General features: G+C 41.7%; 1 protein-coding gene across 1 annotated transcript in view; it reads left to right on the top strand.

Moving 5' to 3' along the window:
• LOC137369905 (aquaporin-3-like) overlaps positions 1–21,664 on the top strand; it is a 35,546-nt gene extending 13,882 nt beyond the window's left edge. Inside the window, exons 2-6 of the mRNA XM_068031622.1 lie at positions 592–718; positions 6,775–6,912; positions 14,190–14,311; positions 16,336–16,553; positions 18,883–21,664. Coding sequence (XP_067887723.1) covers positions 592–718; positions 6,775–6,912; positions 14,190–14,311; positions 16,336–16,553; positions 18,883–19,057 — 780 coding nt within the window. The 3' untranslated portion in view covers positions 19,058–21,664. The remainder of the gene's footprint in view (positions 1–591; positions 719–6,774; positions 6,913–14,189; positions 14,312–16,335; positions 16,554–18,882) is intronic.
• Positions 21,665–21,916: the final 252 nt, after the last annotated feature.

Below are 21,916 nucleotides of genomic sequence, written 5' to 3'. Positions count from 1 at the left end.
AGTTTTTATGATGTCTGTGGACTGCAGCATGTGGTATAACTCAGGGATGGCTTCCTTTGTAATGATTTAGGCTCTGTTGCTTGGTCAAATTCAGGCATCAGTGCCATGGGTTAAATGTCATATAAAGAGAAAATGATGGAAACACTCAGCAGGTTAGGCAGAAAATCTAGACTTATGTGTACTTCTGTTGGGCAAGGCTAATTCTGCTTTCTTTCCAAGTTGGAACACTTAGGGAGTGCCCAATGCTCCATTGAGAGATTTGATATGTGAGAAAATCTCACACAATTAGGAACAGCTGAGAACGCTGACAGGTGAAGCTGGGGTTATGGCTCCATCTTTTTAATGCTGAGCCTAGTCCTTTCCACTAATATTCTTAGAATCTATTTGCACAAACATGGAGCAATACTTTGCAGTAACATGAAGTTATGTACTGTCTCTTGGCAGTATTAATATCATAAAACATACCTGAAACCCATGATCTGGACTCTTCCACTCTCGTGCTGGAGGAAGTTGAATAGAAAAAAATGGGAAGCAAAAATATCAAATAACAATATAAAATGTATTTACTTTTGTTGTTTCTTTTCCTTACAGTTGTTTGGCTGTGGAGCATTGGCACAAGTTACCCTCAGCAGGGGCACACATGGACTGTTTTTGACTGTTAATTTTGCCTTCGGATTTGCAGTGATGCTCGGTGTACTAGTAGCTGGCCAAGTGTCAGGTATATCTACATACATATCTCTCTCTCTCATGCACACATGCAATACTAAACAGCTATAAGACATTGCACATGTAATTCTGGGTAGAGCAACATTTTATAGAAAAATAATGACCTTTGGATCAGAGAAAATGTCACCATGGGATTAATGACTGTAAAAATTTGCAGGACTTCACTGAACTGCTCAGTGATAAATTTTGCTACACCTTATGATTATTCCCATCTTGATTCTTTAAAATTTCACATAAGAATGGTTATCTGACCTCTTTAACCCTTCTTAACATTTTGTCAATTTAAGCAGTTTAAGCAGTCGTGGATCACTGTTCCATTTCCCTCTTCCTGCTCAAATTGTAGTACAAAATTAGGCAGAGGGCAACAGAACATCTTGGAGGAATGGCTAGGAAGCCTCACCTTTCTCTGGAATCCAGCTTGACTAATGGGATGAAGTCCATTCCCTCAGTAGTGACCATAATTCAAATGACTTTTAATCTAGTTTTGTGGAAATATTTGCAGGGCTATGGGGAAAGGACAGAGAGTGTGATTAATTGGATAGCTTGTTCAAAGAACTGGCACAGACACATTGGGATGGATAGTGTCCTTCTGCACTGTCTCATTCTATGATTCTAGTGGCAGATGAACTGGTGTAGAAATTGATATGTGTGCACTTGTTTTTCAGGCATAAACAAAAACAAAGCATACCAATTTAGAACAAAGAACAAAGAACAGAACAGCACAGGAACAGGCCATTCGGCCCTCCAAACCTGTGCCGATCTTGATGCCTGTCTAAACTAAAACCTTCTTTACTTCCGGGATCCATATCCCTCTATTCCCATCCTATTCATGTATTTGGCAAGATGCCTCTTAAACGTCGCTATCGTACCTGTCCCCCGGCAGCCAGTTCCAGGCGCTCACCACCCTCTGTGTAAAGAACTTGCCTCGCACATCCCCTCTAAACTTTGCCCCTTGCACCTTAAACCTATGTCCCCTAGTAACTGACTCTTCCACCCTGGGAAAAAGCTTCTGACTATCCACTCTGTCCATGCCATTCATAACTTTGTAAACCTCTATCATCATAAGATCATAAGAACTAGGAGCAGGAGTAGGCCGTCCGGCCCCTCGCGCCTGCTCCGCTATTCAATAAGATCATGGCTGATCTTTTCGTGGACTCAGATCCACTTACCCGTGCTCCCACCGTATCCCTTAATTCCTTTATTGTTCAAAAAGATATCTACCTTAGCTTTAAAGACGTTTACTGAAGAAGCGTCAACTACTTCACTGGGCAAGGAATTCCATAGATTAACAACCCTCTGGGTGAAGAAGTTCCTTCTTAATTCAGTCCTAAACCTGCTCCCTCTAATCTTGAGGCTATGCCCTCTTGTCCTAGCTTCACCTGCCAGTGGAAACATCATCATGTCACCCCTCCACCTCCGTCGTTCCAGTGAAAACAATCCGAGTTTATCCAACCTCTCCTCATAGCTAATGCCCTCCAGACCAGGCAACATCCTGGTAAACCTCTTCTGTACCCTCTCCAAAGCCTCCACGTCCTTCTGGTAGTGTGGCGACCAGAATTGCACATAATATTCTAAGTGTGGCCTAACTGAAGTTCTGTACAGCTGCAGCATGACTTGCCAATTTTTATACTCTATGGCCCGACCGATGAAGGCAATCATGCCGTATGCCTTCTTGACTACCTTATCCACCTGCGTTGCCACTTTCAGTGACCTGTAGTAGTGGGACAACCTGTATCTAATCTGCACATGCCCTAGTCCCATTGTTAAACTCGTGGTCCTTTTTTTTTTAGGTGTCCCAGGTGGAGAATCATGAGATCAAGAGAAACCCTGTGAAAACTCTACCTCTCATCCTGTATGTGACAATTCTGTGCTGGACCTTGCCAGCATGCGTGTAGGCTACTTCAGTATTACAAACCTGCAACAAGGATACATTGACATTGAATTGCCCACTAATTAATGGCCTTAAATGTTGTTTTCCCAACTGTGTCAGAAGCTTATGGCCAATGTTTTAAAAGTATATCGGAAACTAAGATCCTTTGTACATGTTGAATGACAGTTGTATGGTGTATGGTACTGCTGTGTTATTAAACCTCAGCTAAACGATTGACACATGGAAATACAATCTTGATCAACATTTTTGCTTCCTGCAGTGTTTAAACATGTGGCGAGGTAGGTGAACCAGCATATTGCTCAGTTGGACACTCCTAATCAAGCAGAATGGTATAGCTGCAGGGAAGGAAGGGAAAGGATGAAAAATCAAAAATGCGTTCCTTAAAATGATCAAACTTCTCCTGAAAGTAAACCATATCTCATTATTATAGAATCTTAGAATCACAGAAAGAGGCCAATTGGCCCATCATGCCTGTGCTATCTCTTTAAAAAGCTACCCAATTAGTCCCACTCTCCTGTTCTTTCCTCATAGCCCTGCGATTTTCTCCCCTTCATGTATTTATTCAATTTCCTTTTGCAAGTTACTGTTGAATCTGCTTCCACCACCCAGTCAGGCAATGCATTCCAGATCATAATAACCTGTGTAAAATAAAATTCTTCTCTTCTCACCTCTGGCTTTTTTTCTAATTACCTTAAGTCTGTGTCCTCTGGCTACTGACCCTTCTGCCACTGGAACAGTTTCTCCTTATTTACTTTATCAAAACTCTCCTTGATTTTGAAAGCCTATAGTAAATTTCGCCTTAACCTTCTCTGTTGTAAGGACAATCCCAGCTTTTCCAGTCTCTCCACATATAACTGAACTCCCTCAGCCCTGGTACCATTCTAATAAATCTCCTTTACATGTTCTCTGAGGCTTTGACATATTTCCTAAAGTGTGATGTGCAAATTGGACACAGTATTCTAGCTGGGACCTAAGCAGTGATTTTGTATTTTATGCCTCTGCTTATGAAGTCAAGAATCCTATATACTTTTTTTAAACAGCTTCCTCAATTTGTCCTGCCACCTTCAATGATTTCTGTAAGTATACCCCTAGGACTCTCGGTTCTTGCATCCCCTTTGAAATTGTATATTGCCTTTCCTCATTCTTCCAACATTTCATCTGTCATTTTCTGCCCATTTCACCAATCTATCTATGTCCTCCTGAAATTTGCTACTATCCTCCTCACAGTTTACTACTTTTTTGAGTTTTATGTCAAATCTGTTACTTCATCAAAAAACTTAATCAAGTTAGTTAAACACGATTTGCCTTTAACAAATCTGTCATTGTTTTAATCATTTTTTTCCCAAGTACAAATTAATTTTGTCTTGGATTATTGTATCTAAATGTTAGGCTGACTGGCCTCTATTTGCCTGATTTTTCCTTCTTCTCATTTTTTAAAAGAAGGTTGGAACATTTGCATTCCTCCAGTCTTCTGGCACCACTCCCATAACTAAGGGGGAATTATCTGAGTATGAGAATTACCAGAACAACAATAATTTGTGTTTATTTCCTTTAACATAGAAAAACATTTCAAGAAGCTTCACAGACGCCTAATCAAAAAAATGAATGCTAAGTCAAAGAAATATTTAGGCTGAATAAAAGCTTGACCAAAGAGAGGAGTTTTAAGGAGGATTTTAAAGGAAGAGTGTTAGAGTGGCAGAGGGGTTTAGGGAGTGAATTTCAGGTCATGTGACCTAGATGGCTAAAAGAATGATAGAAAGTATGACAAGAGGGTAGATGTTGTTTATATAAACTTCCAAGAAGCAGTTCATGAAATTCTGCATACTAAATTGGTTGTGAAAATTAAGGTCACTGGATAAAATGATAACTGGCAAAATGGCTAGAGAGTAAGAGAAATGCAGACAACAAAGATGCAGACTCTGATTTGTAGGGTATGGCTAGTGAAGTTCTCCAGGGTCATGAGGGTTCAGTACAGAACGATTGTTCATCCACAATTGGGATACTGTGCGCAGTTTTGTACTTCACTTTAGAGACAGGAGTCTGAGCGGCAAGGTATGAATAGAGCAATTAAATCTATATTCTCTCAAACTGAGAATTTTTAAGGAAACATTATATAATGGTATTGAATATGATTAAAGGAATAAGGTAACCATGGATTAGTTTCATTTGTACATAAATTGATAAATTTGAACCATGATCCCAAGTACTAGATACATAAAGGGTGAAGTTAGAAAGAACTTTTTCATAGTTACTTTGCCACAAGTAGTAATCAATGTTAAATTGCTTGCAATATTCATAAAGGTACTGGGTTATTACTTAGGAAGAATCTAAAACAGCATGAAGAGAAATTGGGAAAATGAGATTAGTTTGGGGAGAAAGCAGGAAAATGGGACTGTGTAAAAGCAACCCCTGAGAGGGGCCTAAAGTCAATGCAGGTAAGAACAGCTGAATGATCTCCTCCTGTGCTAATGTGTCAATGGCCGGGGATTTCCTCAGAGCTGCTCCTGGTCTGTCACCTTAACCAGACTGGAACATCAGCCACACCTGATGGAGCGGGAGCAGTTCCAAGGAAATTCTCAGCCTACGTTTCTATGTAGAGTCAATCCATGCTGTGAAATCTTGCTGCATGATCAGATGCCCTTTTAAAATAAGAACAAAGAACAAGAACAAAGAACAGTACAGCACAGGAACAGGCCATTCGGCCCACCAAGCCTGCGCCGATCTTGATGTTTGTCTAAACTAAAGCCTTCTGTACTTCTGGGGACCGTATCCCTCTATTCCCATCCTATTCATGTATTTGTCAAGGTGCCTCTTAAACGTCGCTATCGTACCTGCTTCCACCACCTCCCCTGGCAGCAAGTTCCAGGCACTCACCACCCTCTGTGTAAAGAACTTGCCTCGCACATCCCCTCTAAACTTTGCCCCTCGCACCTTAAACCTATGTCCCCTAGTAACTGACTCTTCCACCCTGGGAAAAAGCTTCTGACTATCCACTCTGTCCATGCCACTCATAACTTTGTAAACCTCTATCATGTCGCCCCTCCACCTCCGTCGTTCCAGTGAAAACAATTCGAGTTTATCCAACCTCTCCTCATAGCTAATGCCCTCCAGACCAGGCAACATCCTGGTAAACCTCTTCTGTACCCTCTCCAAAGCCTCCACGTCCTTCTGGTAGTGTGGTGACCAGAATTGCACGCAATATTCTAAGTGTGGCCTAACTAAGGTTCTGTACAGCTGCAGCATGACTTGCCAATTTTTATACTCTATGCCCCGACCGATGAAGGCAATCATGCCGTATGCCTTTTTGACTACCTTATCCACCTGCGTTACCACTTTCAGTGACCTGTGGACCTGTATGCCCAGATCTCTCTGCCTGTCAATACTCCTAAGGGTTCTGCCATTTACTGTATACTTCCCACCTGTATTAGATCTTCCAAAATGCATTACATCACATTTGTCCGGATTAACCTCCATCTGCCATTTCTCCTCCCAAGTCTCCAACTGATCTATATCCTGCTGTATCCTCTGACAATCCTCATCACTATCTGCAATTCCACCAACCTTTGTGTCATCCGCAAACTTACTAATCAGACCAGCTACATTTTCCTCCAAATCATTTATATATACTACAAACAGCAAAGGTCCCAGCACTGTTCCCTGCGGAACACCACTTGTCACAGCCCTCCATTCAGGAAAGCACCCTTCCACTGCTACCCTCTGTCTTCTATGACCGAGCCAGTTCTGTATCCATCTTGCCAGCTCCCCTCTGATCCTGTGTGACTTCACCTTTTGTACCAGTCTGCCATGAGGGACCTTGTCAAAGGCTTTACTGAAGTCCATATAGACAACATCCACTGCCCTTCCTTCATCAATCATCCTCGTCACTTCCTCAAAAAACTCAATCAAGTTAGTGAGACACGACCTCCCCTTCACAAAACCATGCTGCCTCTCGCTAATAAATTCGTTTGTTTCCAAATGGGAGTAAATCCTGTCCCGAAGAATCCTCTCTAATAATAAACGGAGCAATATCTTTATGAAAAGGCAGACAAACAATTTCATACAAAGCTATTAAACAGGTTCAATAATAATGCTGCATAGTTCAATATCAAAGCACAAAGAGTAATTTATTCATTGTGATTATTTTGTTCCTTGTGTAGGAGCTCACCTGAATCCTGCCGTGACCTTTGCTATGTGTTTACTTGCTCGTGAACCCTGGATAAAATTTCCCCTTTACTCTTTGGCACAAATACTAGGTGGCTTCCTTGGATCTGGTATCATTTTCGGTTTGTATTTTGGTAAGTAACAATGCTATTTTCACGTTTAATTAAATTGTTGTACATAGTAACTTTCCTCTCGAGAGGGATGCATCATAAAAGAAAATAGAAAATGCTGGAAACACTCAGCAGGTCAGGCAGCATCTGTACAGAGAGTTAATTTTCAGATTAGTCAGATACAATTATGCAGAAGTTTATTTAATGTTTTTATGTGATAGATTTATTGCAGAAGTACTAAAGGTTGAGTGTATTGGTGATTAAAACACAAAGCTCCTTTATCGTCTGTGAGGAAGCTTCAATCTTTCTCCAAAGGTGTTTGAGCCCTGTTTTGGAAATCACCTAAATTAAGATTTAGGCAGTAAGAAGTGAGCACTTACAATCCCTGATATATAGCATTTTTACAAATGATCACAAAATTAGTAAATTAAAGAAAATTGCAGATGAACTCAGCATAGCTCTCTATGACATGTGGGGTGATCTTCATTTTGTATATCAGCCAGGCAGTTGGTGAGGTGTCTGCTCCACATGTTAGATGCAGTCAGCAGGAGGCACTTTCACTTTTGTTGGTCAGGCCTTATTTGAATTAGATGTGTAAACTGCCAGGATTAATCATATTCCTTATAGACAATTCGCCATTTGGGAGAGTGGGAAAACCAATGGAAATAAAGATCAGAAGAGATGAAAAACAGGCTTGCGACTCGCTATCACTTGTTTTACACTATCGCATCAGTTAGTTAGAGGGGTTTGCACTGGGCGATTCACCGCATACAAGTGAACAGGAGCAGATGCAGATGAAAAAGACAGCCTAGGAAACAGCTCTGTGGAGGGGGGAATGTTTGCTTTGCTGAAAAGGACAGAGATGAAGACTTTAGGGTCTTATGCTTTACAGGAAAATTGCTTTCTATACATCAGCAATTACACAGCTTCTGCAACATGTAGGCAAATGTCAGAGAGGTGGAAAAATAATATGGTCATAATAGTAGGGGATTTCAACTTCCCCTATATTGGAGGGGATAGTATTAGTGTAAAAGGCTTAAAGGGGGCTGAATTCTTCAAGTGCATTCAGGAGAGCTTTTTGAGTCAGCACGTAGAAAGTCCTACAAGAGGAGGAGCGGTACTGGACTTAATCCTAGGGAATGAAGCCAGACAAGTGGTAGAAGTGGCAGTGGGGGAGCATTTCGGGGATAGTGACCATAACTCTGTAAGATTTAAGGTAATTATGGAAAAGGACATAGAGGGACCGGAAATAAAAATATTGATTTGGGGGATGGCAGATTTCAATATGATAAAACAGGATCTGGCCAAAGTGGATTGGGAGCAGCTTCTTGTAGGAAAGTCTACATCAGACCAGTGGGAGTCATTCAGAAAGGAAATAATGAGAGTTCAGAGCCAACATGTTCCCGTAAAGGTGAAGAGTAGGACCAACAAGTCAAGGGAACCCTGGATGTCAAGGTATATAGAGGATCGGATAAGGAAAAAAAAAGAGGCTTATGGCAGATTCAGAGCGCTGAAAACAGCGGAGGCCCCAGAGGAATATAGAAAGTGTAGGGGGGTACTTAAAAAAGTAATTAGTAGAGCAAAGAGGGGGCATGAAAAAACACTGGCAGACAAGATAAAGGAAAATTCCAAGGCATTTTATAAGTATGTTAAGGGCAAGAGGATAACCAGGGAAAGAGTGGGGCCCATTAGGGATCTAAGAGGCAATCTGTGTGCAGAGCCAGAGGACATAGGTGAGGTTTTGAATGATTAATTTTCATCTGTGTTCACTATGGAGAGGGACGCTGTAGGTGTAGTGATCAGGTAGGGGGATTGTGATATACTTGAGCAAATTAGCATTGCAAAGGAGGAAGTATTAGCTGTATAAGTGGGCTTAAAGGTGAATAAATCCCTGGGCCCAGATGAGTTGTATGTGAGGCAAGGAAGGAGCTAGCAGGGGCTCAGACACAAATTTTCAAATCCTCTCTGGCCACAGGAGATGTACCAGAGGACTGAAGGATAGTGAGTGAGGCACCATTATTCAAGAAGGGTAGCAGGGTAATTATAGGCCTGTGAGTCTAATGTCAGTGGTAGGGCAATTATTGGAAAAAATTCTGAGAGACAGGACTAATCTCCACTTGAAGAGGCAGGGATTAATCAGGGATAGTCAACAGGGCTTTGTCGGGGAGATTGTGTCTAACAAATTTGATTGACTTTTTTGAGGAGGTGACTCGATGTGTAGCTGAGGGTAAAACAGTTGATGTAGTCTACATGGAGTTCAGTAAGGCTTTTGTTAAGGTCCAGCATGGGAGATTGGTGAAGAAGGTAAGAGCCCATGACATCCAGGGTCATTTGGCAAATTGGATCCAAAATTGGCTTATTGGAAGGAGGCAGAGGATGATGGTTGAGGGTTGTTTTTGTGAATGGAAGCCTGTGACCAGTCGGGTACCGTAGGGATCGGTGCTGGGACCCATGCTGTTTGTAGTGTACAGTAATGATTTAGACATGAATATAGGAGGGATGATCAGTAAGTTTACCGACGACACGAAAATTGGTGGTGTCGTAAATAGTGAGAAGAAAAGCCTTAGATTACAGGATGATATAGATGGGCTGGTAAGATGGGCAGAGCAGTGGCAAATGGAATTTAATCCTGAGAAGTGTGAGGTGATGCATTTTGGGAGGACTAACAAGGCAATGGAATATACAATGGATGGTAAGACCCTAGGGAGTACAAATGGTCAGAGGGACCTTAGGGTGCTTGTCCATAGATCACTGAAGGCAGCAGCACAGGTAGATAAGGTGGTTAGGAAGGCATATGGGATACTTGCCTTTATTAGCCGAGGCATAGAATATCAGAGCAGGGAAATTATGTTAGAGTTGTATAAAACGCTAGTTAGGCCACAGCTGGAGTACTATGTACAGTTCTGGTCACCACTTTATAGGAAAGATGTGATTGCATTGGAGAAGGTGCAGAGGAGATTCACTAGGATGTTGCCTGGCCTGGAGCATTTCAGCTATGAAGAGAGACTGGATAGACTAGGGTTGTTTTCCTTGGAGCAGAGAAGGCTGAGGGGAGATCTGATTGAGGTATACAAAATTATGAGGGGCATTGATAGGATAGATAGGAAGAAACTTTTTCCCTTAGCGGAGGTGGTCAATAACTAGGGGGCATAGATTTAAGGTAAGGGGCAGGAGGTTTAGAGGGGAGTTGAGGAAAACTTTTTTCACCCAGAGGGTGATTGGAATCTGCAACACACTGCCTGAGGGGGCAGGAACCCTCACAACATTTAAGAAGTATTTAGATGAACACTTGAAACGCCATAGCATACAAGGCTACGGGCCAAGTGCTAGAAAATGGGATTAGATTGGATGGGTGCTTGATGGCTGGCACAGAAGTATTGGGCCAAAGGGCCTGTTTCTGTGCTGTATAACTTTATAACACTATGCTGGAGAGTGTGCAGGAGTCTATTACCAACTTATATGGGGTTCTGGTGCATGGCATCAACACTCTGGAGTCATCGATGGAGCACTTCAATGGATACTGTAGCAGGGCCCATCTTGCAAAAGTCTGGCATCAGTAGTAGTATTTCTCAAGGATACCCTTAATGGGGCCATGTAGGCTCTGGGCTCTGCTGTCTCCTCCACTTGGGACAAGCTGGGAGAATGGGACTTCAGTCAGATTATGGATCTCAGGAGATCTGCTCTTCTGCAGATCAGCAGGAGTGTTGAGCCATAGCCTGGTAGCAGGAGTATCTGTACCCGTTTCCCTCTCACAGGTTGATAACACATCTGGACCTTCATGACCTCCTCAACCAGTGCTCACCTTTGTGTCAGATGGCCATCTGGGCCACACTACTCCTGTAAGTTGCCATACCTCGCTTCAGAGATTGTTGACCATCGGTCTTACATGAGCCTTTGACTGTAGCCTTCCACCTCTTATGTTGTAACAACTTTAGGAACATTCGCATAGGTAAAAGAGCCCTTAAGACTGGCACTGTGGACTCACATCAGGGTGATAATTGATGTTAAACATTAAAATGATAAACATTTTTGATATTTTTGTGTGCAAAGAGAAATCTCTTTGAGAGTGAAAGGACTTGGAGAGATATTGGGGAGGACATTTAATGCTGGGGAACATGGTATGTTCATCAGATAACACTCTTCAGTGAACTTCTGCTAAAGAGCTGTGGCTGCAGTAAAAGTGTTGGTGTGGTCCCTCTTCCTCAATATCCTCTACATCATCAATGTCATCTCCCTCATCAGTTAAAGGTCCTTGTCCACTGTATTGCCCCATTACAGAGCAAAGTTATGCAGTGTATAGCAAACCACTAATGTGAGGGACACTAGTGGGCTGTAGTGCAAGAAGCCACCAGACCTGTCCAGGCAACACAATCATTCTTGAGGACCCCAACGGTCTGTTTGATGAGGGCTGAAGTTGAGCCTATTTGAGCATGGATTCCTAAGAGGAATCATGAGTCAAGTGTGTAATGGATAGCTCTTATGCCAAGCAGTCAGCTTCTTGCTTGCTGTGTGGGATCAAATAGATTAGATTAGAGATACAGCACTGAAACAGGCCCTTCGGCCCACCGAGTCTGTGCCGAACATCAACCACCCATTTATACTAATCCTACACTAATCCCATATTCCTACCAAACATCCCCACCTGTCCCTATATTTCCCTACCACCTACCTATACTAGTGACAATTTATAATGGCCAATTTACCTATCAACCTGCAAGTCTTTTGGCTTGTGGGAGGAAACCGGAGCACCCGGAGGAAACCCACGCAGACACAGGGAGAACTTGCAAACTCCACACAGGCAGTACCCGGAATCGAACCCGGGTCCCTGGAGCTGTGAGGCTGCGGTGCTAACCACTGCGCCACTGTGCCGCCCATGAGGGGAAATGGATGATTGGTGCAAGATAAAAATGTCACGGCAGCAACATGGACAGTGGGAGCTGACCTACATGATGTGTTGTTGGTAATCACATACCAGTTGTTCATTAATGAAGTGAAAGGCCTTGTGATTCATGAAGACAGTGGCATCATCTGAAGGCCAACATAGGTGCATCACTGAAGCCCTGAACTTGGCAGAAGCCGTCAACCTTTGCGAACTCTAAAGCCCTCTCATGCCTCTTGTTGGATATTTACAAACTGACCATAGGGATAATTAGATCCTAGAACATCGGATCCTTGGAGAAATATAGATTAAAAAGCCCCAAATAGTAGCACAACCTCACTTTTGTTCATTTTGTGTCAATTTTGTGGTCATTGACAATGTCGAAAGTAATAATGATCCTTTCACTTTTGATACTTTCAATAGATCTTCAATAAAGTACCGTATAGTAGACTCATGACCATGGTCAGAATATGTGGCATCAGAGGGCAGGTAGCAGAGTCAATAGCAAGCTGGTTACAAAAAACAAAAGAGAAAGTAAGGGTTAATGGTAGTTACTCAGACTGGCTAAATGTGGGAAGTGTTGTTCCACAATGATCGATACTGGACCACTGTTGCTCACCATTTAGATAAATGATTTGGGCTTGGGAATTGGAAGTACAATACCAAGATTTGGGGATGACACCAAATCTGGGGGTTATAGTTAACATAGAGGTGGACTGCAAAAAATACAAGAAGACGTCAATAAACTTGAAGAATGGCTGTGTAAATGGCAAATTAATTTCCATAAGGGTAAGTGTGAGATGGTGGGTTTTGGTAGGATTAAGGAGGCCACATATTATTGGAAAATACGACTCTAAATGGGGTAGAGGGACAGAGGGATCTAGGAGTACAGGCGCATAAATCATTAAAATTAGTAACACAGGTTAATAATGCCATAAAAATGCAAACAAGACACTGGGGTTAATTTCTAGAAGAACAGAATTGAAACACAGAGAAGTTTATCTTGTATTCTATCTGGTTAGACTACATTTAGAATACTGAGCATAGTTCTCGGCTGTGTTGTACAAAAAGGATATAAAAACATTGGGGGGGAATTTACGAGGATGATACCAGAACTAAAAGATTTTAACTATCACAAAAGACTTAACAGGCTGGGGTTCTTTTCTCTAAAAAGAAGGCCGAGGGGTGACTTAATAGAGGTCTTTAAAATTATGAAGGGGTTTGATAGGGTAGAGAAGATATTTCAAGTTGACGGTGGGTACAAACCTAATGGTCATAAATATAAAATATTCACTAGTAAATCCAATAGGAAATGCAGGAAAAATTTGCTACCACGTGGAGTAGTTGAGGCACATTGCATAGATGCCTTTACAGGGAATCTAGGTAAGTATATAATGGAGAAAGGAATAAAAGGATATATGTTGATGGGGTTAGATGAAGGAGAGTGGGAGGTATCTCATGCAAAACATAAATACCAGAATGGACCACTTGGGTCGAATGACCTGCTTGTAAATACTATACAATTCTCTTTAATCTGGAGTCAAGTGTAATGTCATAACAAGCACCTGTCTTTTGACAAAGATCATCTACAATTGAGAAAATGAGTGAGACCATGGGACATTCCCACCGACATTGAGTTTTTCTATTGAAGCAGATCCAACTGAGACCTAACTGAAACTGAAGGATTGCTTTTTGATACGAAAAAGTACACTCATCGAAAAAAGCAAGTTGGGCGGCACAGTGGCGCAGTGGTTAGCACCGCAGCCTCACAGCTCCAGCGACCCAGGTTCAATTCTGGGAACTGTCTGTGTGGAGTTTGCAAGTTCTCCCTGTGTCTGCGTGGGTTTCCTCCGGGTGCTCCGGTTTCCTCCCACAGCCAAAAGACTTGCAGGTTGATAGGTAAATTGGCCATTATAAATTGCCCCTAGTATAGGTAGGTGGTAGGGGAATATAGGGACAGGGGACAGGTGAGGATGTGGTAGGAATATGGGATTAGTGTAGGATTAGTATAAATGGGTGGTTAATGGTCGGCACAGACTCGGTGGGCCGAAGGGCCTGTTTCAGTGCTGTATCTCTAAATCTATAAATCTAAAAAATCTTCGTTGAGGTCATTTAATCTCTAGAATAACAACAAGATGTTCTTGGAAAGGAATTTATTGTAAATAATTATTGAGATTATAAGTTCAGGCTTTTACTAATTCTCATGTATTTCTCAGTCTTTTGATTTAATCCCCATTAAGTAACAGTGATGGAGTTGTCTGTATTTTCTGTATTTCTTTTTCAGTGGCAGGTATTTTCACATTCATAACTAAAATTGAATTTTGTTCAATGGCACAATGGCCTCTTTTGTGTTGATAAATCATTAACAAAGCAGGAAACTGAATTCATAAAATAATTATTAATTCATTGTATGTTATTCCAGATGCCATGTGGGACTTCAGTGGACAAAACCAACTGTTAGTACATGGCCCCAATGCCACTGCTGGTATATTCGCCACATACCCATCTGTGCACTTAACTCCACTCAATGGCTTTTTTGATCAGGTAATTAGGAAAAATTGTATTTAATTAGGTACATTTAATTTTTATCTGTTGATGGGATGTGGGTGTCATTGGCAAGGCCAGCATTTGTTGCTGATTCCTAATTGCCCTTGAGAAGGTGGTGGTGAGCTGCCTTCTTGAACCACTGCAATCCATGCGATATAGGTACACCCACAGTGCTGTTAGGAAGGAAGTTCCAGGATTTTGACCCAGTGACTGTGAAGGAATGACAATATAGTTCCAAGTCAGGATAGTACGTGGCTTGGTGGGGAACTTGTCTTTGGAGATGTTCCCCTGTGTCTTCTGCCCTTGCTACATGCTGTATCATGCAAAACTGGACAGCGTAGGTTTGATTATTTTATAAAATAGCCAAGGCCACACCTCCAGTTATAAATTCAGAGATTAATTGTGAATTGGCAATGGAGTTATCTCCTTGTGGTTAAGATCTTTCAAATTTTATTAACAACTCACCTGATGATATATCACATTAAAATAATTCATATAAAATGTGTTGTATCGTACCAAAACATATAATTATAATATGTGTGTAATATATCAAGGGTAACAAGGGATGAGCAATAAATTCTGGGATTGCCAGCATTGCCCATATCCTGAGAATGAATCATTAAAAAAATCAACCGTGTCAGAAACATGATGAAGCAAACTTGTCAAAGGGTGCAATAAACTTACATGAATGCAATGCTATGGTCCATCCAATTGAAAGAACTGTATACAGTGACATGAATTATGTACATGACAGTCCTTTTTTTGTATGCTTCCACTTTAGCTGATTTCTTACAGTAGTTATTCTCTATGGAACAAAGTGGGGGCTGAATTTGGTCTTCTGCAACATAGTGCTAACCAGCGGCAGCTTGTTTACATCCTGTTCGGTTTTTCTTTTCCCTTGAACAACTCCAAAAATAAATTTCACGCCCATTGTATCAACTTGAAGCTAAGCTGGTGCTGAAATTTGCAAGTTTTGTCAAGTACATTTGCCATTGATAGGTACAGAGCTAATAATGTCTCACACTAATGAGAAGTGTCATATAATGAGGATATTATGAGTTAGAAACTCAAGGTGAAACATCAGAACTACCTTGATTTTTTGGAAGGCCTGTAGTTTTTGTGTTGCATCACTCTATTGTGGCTAGATCTATTACTGATTAGCATTAATCTGTTGTTCCTTAAAATCATTTTTCTGTAGAAAGGATTTAGAAATAAGTTAGCTTTTAAAGTGCTTTTTAATCAGCAGATATTATCATCTAGTGTAAAAAGGTGAAGAGGTGCTAAACATAAATTATTTTCCATAGAGCGTAAACAATAAGCAACTTGTTAGCATGTCAAGGTATTCAAAATAAAAGCCTCACACCCCATTGTGTTGGGAAATCCTTTCTGTGAAAGAGATATAGAGGCTGGGACTTGTTGAAACAAGATACAGCACAGGCAGTCAGGCTCAGAAAAAAAAGACAGGAGACTGCAGGAAACGGAGGCTCTGACGTAGAACAGTAGGTCAGAATGCAGAGTTGCTCTGCTTTTATTAATAAGATGACCCACTGGTGTAGAGATGGATAGTGGGTACATTATTTTACATTATTACTTGTTGACCAGTTGTACTGATTAAATTAAGTGAATTTGATCATAACCGTTGCTCTGCATGCTAACTTGATATGCAATGAAGCAGACTGATGATTCCCATCAAGCCTGTTCTCACCAGGTACTTGCTCAGTCAACTTTTAAACATTTTGAAGAACTATACATGCAGAAGACATAATTATCCAGTCCAGATCACAAGGTGATGCTATTGTTCTACAAGTGATGCCACTGAACCTGAGAAAGCATCTATGGCAGAATCATAATGCACACAGCGTCAATTTTAGTGACATTCTAGAATATAAACTTGACGAATAGGAAAATTAATTTTTAATAGTCAGTGTATTCATAATGTGAATTTGCTATATTCAATTTAAACATGATAATTTCCCTAATTCTTTATGAGTCTGAAGTTGCTTTTCCTTTTCCAAATGCAGCTGATTGGAACTACTGCTCTCATAGTTTGCATCCTTGCCATTGTGGATAAATTCAATAACCCAGTGCCAAAGGGTCTGGAGGCATTTACTGTTGGCTTTACTGTCCTGGTAATTGGCTTGTCAATGGGTTTCAACTCCGGGTATGCTGTAAACCCTGCCAGAGACTTTGGACCTCGTTTGTTTACAGCATTGGCTGGCTGGGGAGCTGAAGTTTTCATGTATGTTGTTTTCATTTGTTCTTATGGTTTTTCTTTCAATTAATTTATTCTTGGAGTGACGAGCTGGATTCTGGAGTGTAAGATTAACACTGTTATACATGTAATTATGACAAATTGAATGTTTCAACCAGTGATGCCTTGGGTATTCAAAATGCATATAAAATTACTCAATGGACAGTGCCATTAATATCTAGGACTGAACCTTGATAACAAGGTACATACAGATAAAGTAAGCCATTTCACCCATTTGTATCCATTCAGAGAACCCAAAGTTTCCTATCACAGCATGCAGCTTCTTCTCAAAGCTTTTAGCTTCCACTACTGTACCTGGAAGTCTATACCATATGCCCTATCATATTAAATGGTAAAATGTGAAGGAGTAGAGAAGAAGAAAAGCTTAGGCATTCAGATATACATAGCTTTAATGATGGGAGGACAATTAAATAAAGCTGTAAAAAATATGAGCCTAGGTTTTATACATTGAGGTATATAGTACAAAAGCAAACAGTTAACAGTGCATTGGTGGAAGTATGGTAAGTTGGAATTTACACCCAGTATTTTGATCCCATTCAAAATCTCATGATGGGTTATTTAAATAGCCTGGATTTTACATCAGGTGGACAGGAGCTGGGCACCGACATAACATTTGGTGGTGAACCCGCTTCCGCCTAGCCTGGGGATCTGTCCTGTATTTTTTGGGTCCCCACGCTTTAATTATTCTAAGACGGGACTTCCACCCGCTTGAGGGAGGAGGTCCCCCTTCATTAAGCTGCCGGCCAATCATTGGGCTGGCAGCTCTTAATCCCAGCAGCATCACCAGGAGCGGTGGTCACTGCTGGGACTGCAACTCAGCCGAGGACATGGAGCCAGGACTGCAGGTAAGTTTGGGTTGCCTTGTCGGGGGTAATCGGTTGTGCCCCGGCGAGGCAAGTGTGGTCGTTTGGGGGGAAGAGGGTGTCTTGGGTCCTGGGGGTGGTTGGGGAAGTGGGGGCGGCCCTCAGTTGGGCACCTTAAGGCCCTTGATTGATCTGGGGTGGGCGGCCCGTTTTCTGCGTCCCCCACCCTACGTAAAGTGGGGCGGAGGCAGAAGCGGGTCGGGAAGTCCTCCTGGAGCCTCCCGCTCCATTTTATGCCATCCCTCCACCACCATCCGGCTTGCTGGGGTGACATAAAATTCCGGCCCTACATCTCAGAACAGCAGCCTATACTCCGAGAGGGGAAGCCAGGGGCCAGATCAGGCTCTAGAGAAAGATCAGCTGAATATTTTTTCCAAGTTTATTTCCAGAATGACAGGATTGATTTCCATTGCTCTTGAGGCCTTTACAAGGCCTAGAACAGAATCTATGCTGGGTGATCAAGCGTGCTGATAGTGTAATTCTTACAGTTACCCCAAACATGCCCCCAAAGTGCTACAACAATGTAAATAGGGGTTGCAGAATTAACATTTACCCAGAGTGCAATTTACAGGTCAGTGTCAAAAGGACAGAAGCTCAATGGAACCAGGTTCCAACCCAAGTTAAAGGTTTCTTACATGAATTATTTGCAAATTGCTCCCCCAGAGATGCAGTTTGGCAACAGTAAAGATTTGGGCAGTGCTGTAGTTAAACTGCCTAAAACTGTACCATTTACCAGTGCAGAGCACTTGTTAGTTTCCCCTTCTTGTCCAGCTATGAATACCTCACCTGTAATCAGCTTGCAACATTATCTGAAACTGAATGGGAAGACCCCCCCACCGCCCCCTCCACCCCCCCAGTGACAGATTTGCTTCTCCAGGTCCTTTGATTGAGCCAGACAGGCTGGAATGTCATCAACATGCCTTGGAGTTCTGAGGCTTTACCTGATTCAGGATGTGGATTATCAAGTTTACCACAGAGGAGTGACTCCCATGCCAATCTCCAATTGTTACGTATGCTACCTTCCAGACAATTCAAGCCTATTGAAACCCCATTTACCACTTCATCAAGGAGCATAGTCACTAGTTGGTCATCAGACAGCTGACAATGTGGGTTTGAGCTCTCGGTGGATGAGCAGCAGTGACATAGTGAGCAGCAGAAGCAGAAAGCAGAGAGTGAAAAATCAATCACATAACTGTCTTCTGGATTTGTCAACCTACTAGGTATATGAGTTATATCAGTATACATTTTATAAATTGTAGGGTGAGGGTATGTAGAACGCAGCATGTCACTAGAACTAAGATTCCTAGAGTGATGCATTTTATGCTATTGTATATAATGCTGGTAAGTTTCATTTTGATTCTATTTGATTTGGTGCATTAAACGTGATGTCTAACCTCAATTTTAATGTTTCTTTATTCTCCCATTTTTTCCAGTGCTGGAAACTACTGGTTTTGGATCCCTATTTTTGCCCCACTCCTTGGTTCTGTACTTGGTGTTCTGGTGTATCAACTAATGATTGGAATACATATTGAGCCCATAAACCATAGTTCACCTATTGGAGAAGAAAATGTAAAACTGGCTAATGTAAAATTAAGAGAAAGTTCATGATACATTACAGGTCATGTCCAGGAGATTGTCAAATTAGTGTTTGTTGATATCCCATGCATTTTCTCATAGTAAATCACAACATTTGAACTGTTTCAAATATGACAGCACAATTAACTTGATATTTTTGAAGATATGGAATTTCTTTATCTGCTGCAATAAAGTTTCTGTAGATTTCTAAGGCAGTATATGAAACATAGAAATGAACATAAACTTTGTCACATTTAACTGTTGCATTTAAACAAGAAAGTATACAAGAATTAAGAAACCCAGTCATTTGCTGTCACATTCTACAGAGTAACCTCCAAACAAAATTATCCTCTCAATAACCTTAGGATTTTCCAAGATCAAATTAGGCTGTAGCTGACCCCAGGAGGTCCTTATTTACATAATTTAGATTTTGTGCTGTCAAATGGAAACCCAAGTGACAAAAACCTCCATCTTAGTGGAATAATAAATAAAGGCAAACTTTCCTCTATGGGGCAGTATTTTTTAAAAACTTTGTTTTGACTGCAAATCTTAAACCTGTCCCCAGGACCTCCAGTTGGTGGAGGTCTGGGGGAGATCATAGTAGTAATATATCATGGGTGCCCATACATGTACCATGAGAATGTTATGGGAGGTCTAGTAATTTGATTTTTTTATTTAGTTGAAAATTATAGCCATAGAATTTAGATTTAATAGTTAAGGCTGTATTTCTAAATAGCTGACCAGTGATAACATATACACAATCAGAGTATCTATAGTATAAAATCAAATTCTAAATTGGGGAAGGGCAAATTTTACGAAACTGGGAGGTGATCTGGCGAAAGTGGACTGGATACAGCTACTTGAAGGAAAATCAGTGGCAAACCAGTGGGAGGCATTCAAAAGCAAGATTCTACAGGCACAGTGTAGGCATGAACCCCCAAAGATAAAGGGTGTTACAGCCAAATCTAGAGCCCCCTGGTTATCTAGAGACTTACTGGGTACGTTAAAGCAGAAAAAGAAAGCTTATGATGATCACAAAAAACTTAATACTTTAGGAAGCCTAGAGGAGTATAGAAAGTGCAGGGGTGAAGTAAAAAAGGAAATTAGAAAAGCAAAGAGAGGACATGAAAAAATATTGGCAGGTAAAATCAAGGAAAACCCAAAGATGTTTTATCAGTACATTAAGAGCAAGAGGATAACTAAGGAAAGGGTAGGGCCTATCAGAGATGTACAAGGGAACTTACACATGGATGCAGATGATGTGGGCAGGGTTCTTAATGACTTTTTTGCCTCTGTCTTCACAAAGGAGAGGGATGATGCAGACATTGTAGTAAAAGAGGAGGAGTGTGAAATATTAGATACAATTAGCATAATGAGAGAGGAAGTACTGAAGGGTCTGACATCCTTGAAAGTGGATAAATCACCAGGGCCAGAAGGATTGCATTACAGGTTATTAAAGGAAGCCAGGGAGGAAATAACGGATCCTATTCCTATCCTCACTAGCATGTGGCACAGGGAGTAATCCTGAGATTACAACCCTAGAGGTCCTGCTTTTTAACCTTCTGCCTAACTCCCTATATTCACTTTGCAGGCCCTCATCTCTCTTCCTTCCTATGTCATTAGTACCAATATGGACCACGACCTCTGGCTGATCACCCTCCCCTTTCAGAATGTCCTGCAGCCGCTCCGAGACATCCTTGACCCTAGCACCAGGGAGGCAACATACCATCCTGGAGCCTCGTTTGCGGCCACAGAAACGCCTATCTGCACCCCTTACGATAGAATCCCCTATCACTATAGCTGTTCCACCCCTTTTCCTCCCCTGCTGTGCAGCTGAGCCCTCCGTGGTGCCACAAACTTGGATGTTGCTGCTTTGAGGAAGCAACAAGGAGGATTGATGAGGGTAGTGCAGTGGTTGTGGTCTACATGGATTTTAGTAAGGCATTTGACAAGGTGCCGCATGGCAGACTCGTCAGTAAAATGAAAGCCCATGGGATACAGGGGAATGTGGCAGGTTGGATCCAAAATTGGCTCAGTGACAGGAAGCAAAGTGTCGTAGTCGATGGATGTTTTGTGAATGGAAAGCTCTTTCCAGTGGCATTCCATGGGGCTCAGTGTTGGGTCCCTTGCTGTTTGTGGTATATATTAACGATTTGGACTTAAATGTGGGAGGCATGAGTGGGAAATTTGCTGATAACATAAAAATTGGTTGTGTAGTTGATAGTGAAGAGGATAGATGTAGACTCCAGAATGATATCAGTGGTTTGGTTGAGTGAGTGGAAAAGTGGCAAATGGAATTCAATTGGGAGAAGTGTGAGGTAATGCACTTGGGGAGGACAAATAAAGAGAGGGAATATACAATAAACAGGAGGATATTGAGAGGGGTAGAGGAAGTGAGAGACCTTGTAGTGCATGTCCACAGGTCCCTAAAGGTGGCAGGACAGGTAGATAAAGTGGTGAAGAAGGCATATGGAATGCTTACCTTTATTGACTGAGGTATAGAATACAAAAGCAGGGATGTAATGGGTGCGGTAACAATGTTGGGACTGTACTACAGGCCTCCCAACAGCGAGCGTGAGATAGAGGTACAAATATGTAAACAGATTATGGAAAGATGTAGGAGCAACAGGGTGGTGGTGATAGGAGATTTTAATTTTCCCAACATTGACTGGGATTCGCTTAGTGTTAGAGGTCCAGATGGAGCAGAATTTGTAAGGAGCATCCAGGAGGGTTTTCTAGAGCAGTATGTAAATAGTCCAACTCGGGAAGGGGCCATACTGGACCTGGTGTTGGGGAATGAGCCCGGCCAGGTTGTTGAAGTTTCAGTAGGGGACTACTTTGGGAATAGTGATCACAATTCCGTAAGCTTTAAAATACTCATGGACAAAGACG

The sequence above is a fragment of the Heterodontus francisci genome, chromosome 1, assembly GCF_036365525.1.
Source record: "Heterodontus francisci isolate sHetFra1 chromosome 1, sHetFra1.hap1, whole genome shotgun sequence".
Taxonomy (NCBI): domain Eukaryota; kingdom Metazoa; phylum Chordata; class Chondrichthyes; order Heterodontiformes; family Heterodontidae; genus Heterodontus; species Heterodontus francisci.
This window is presented reverse-complemented; position numbering and strand designations above follow the sequence as displayed.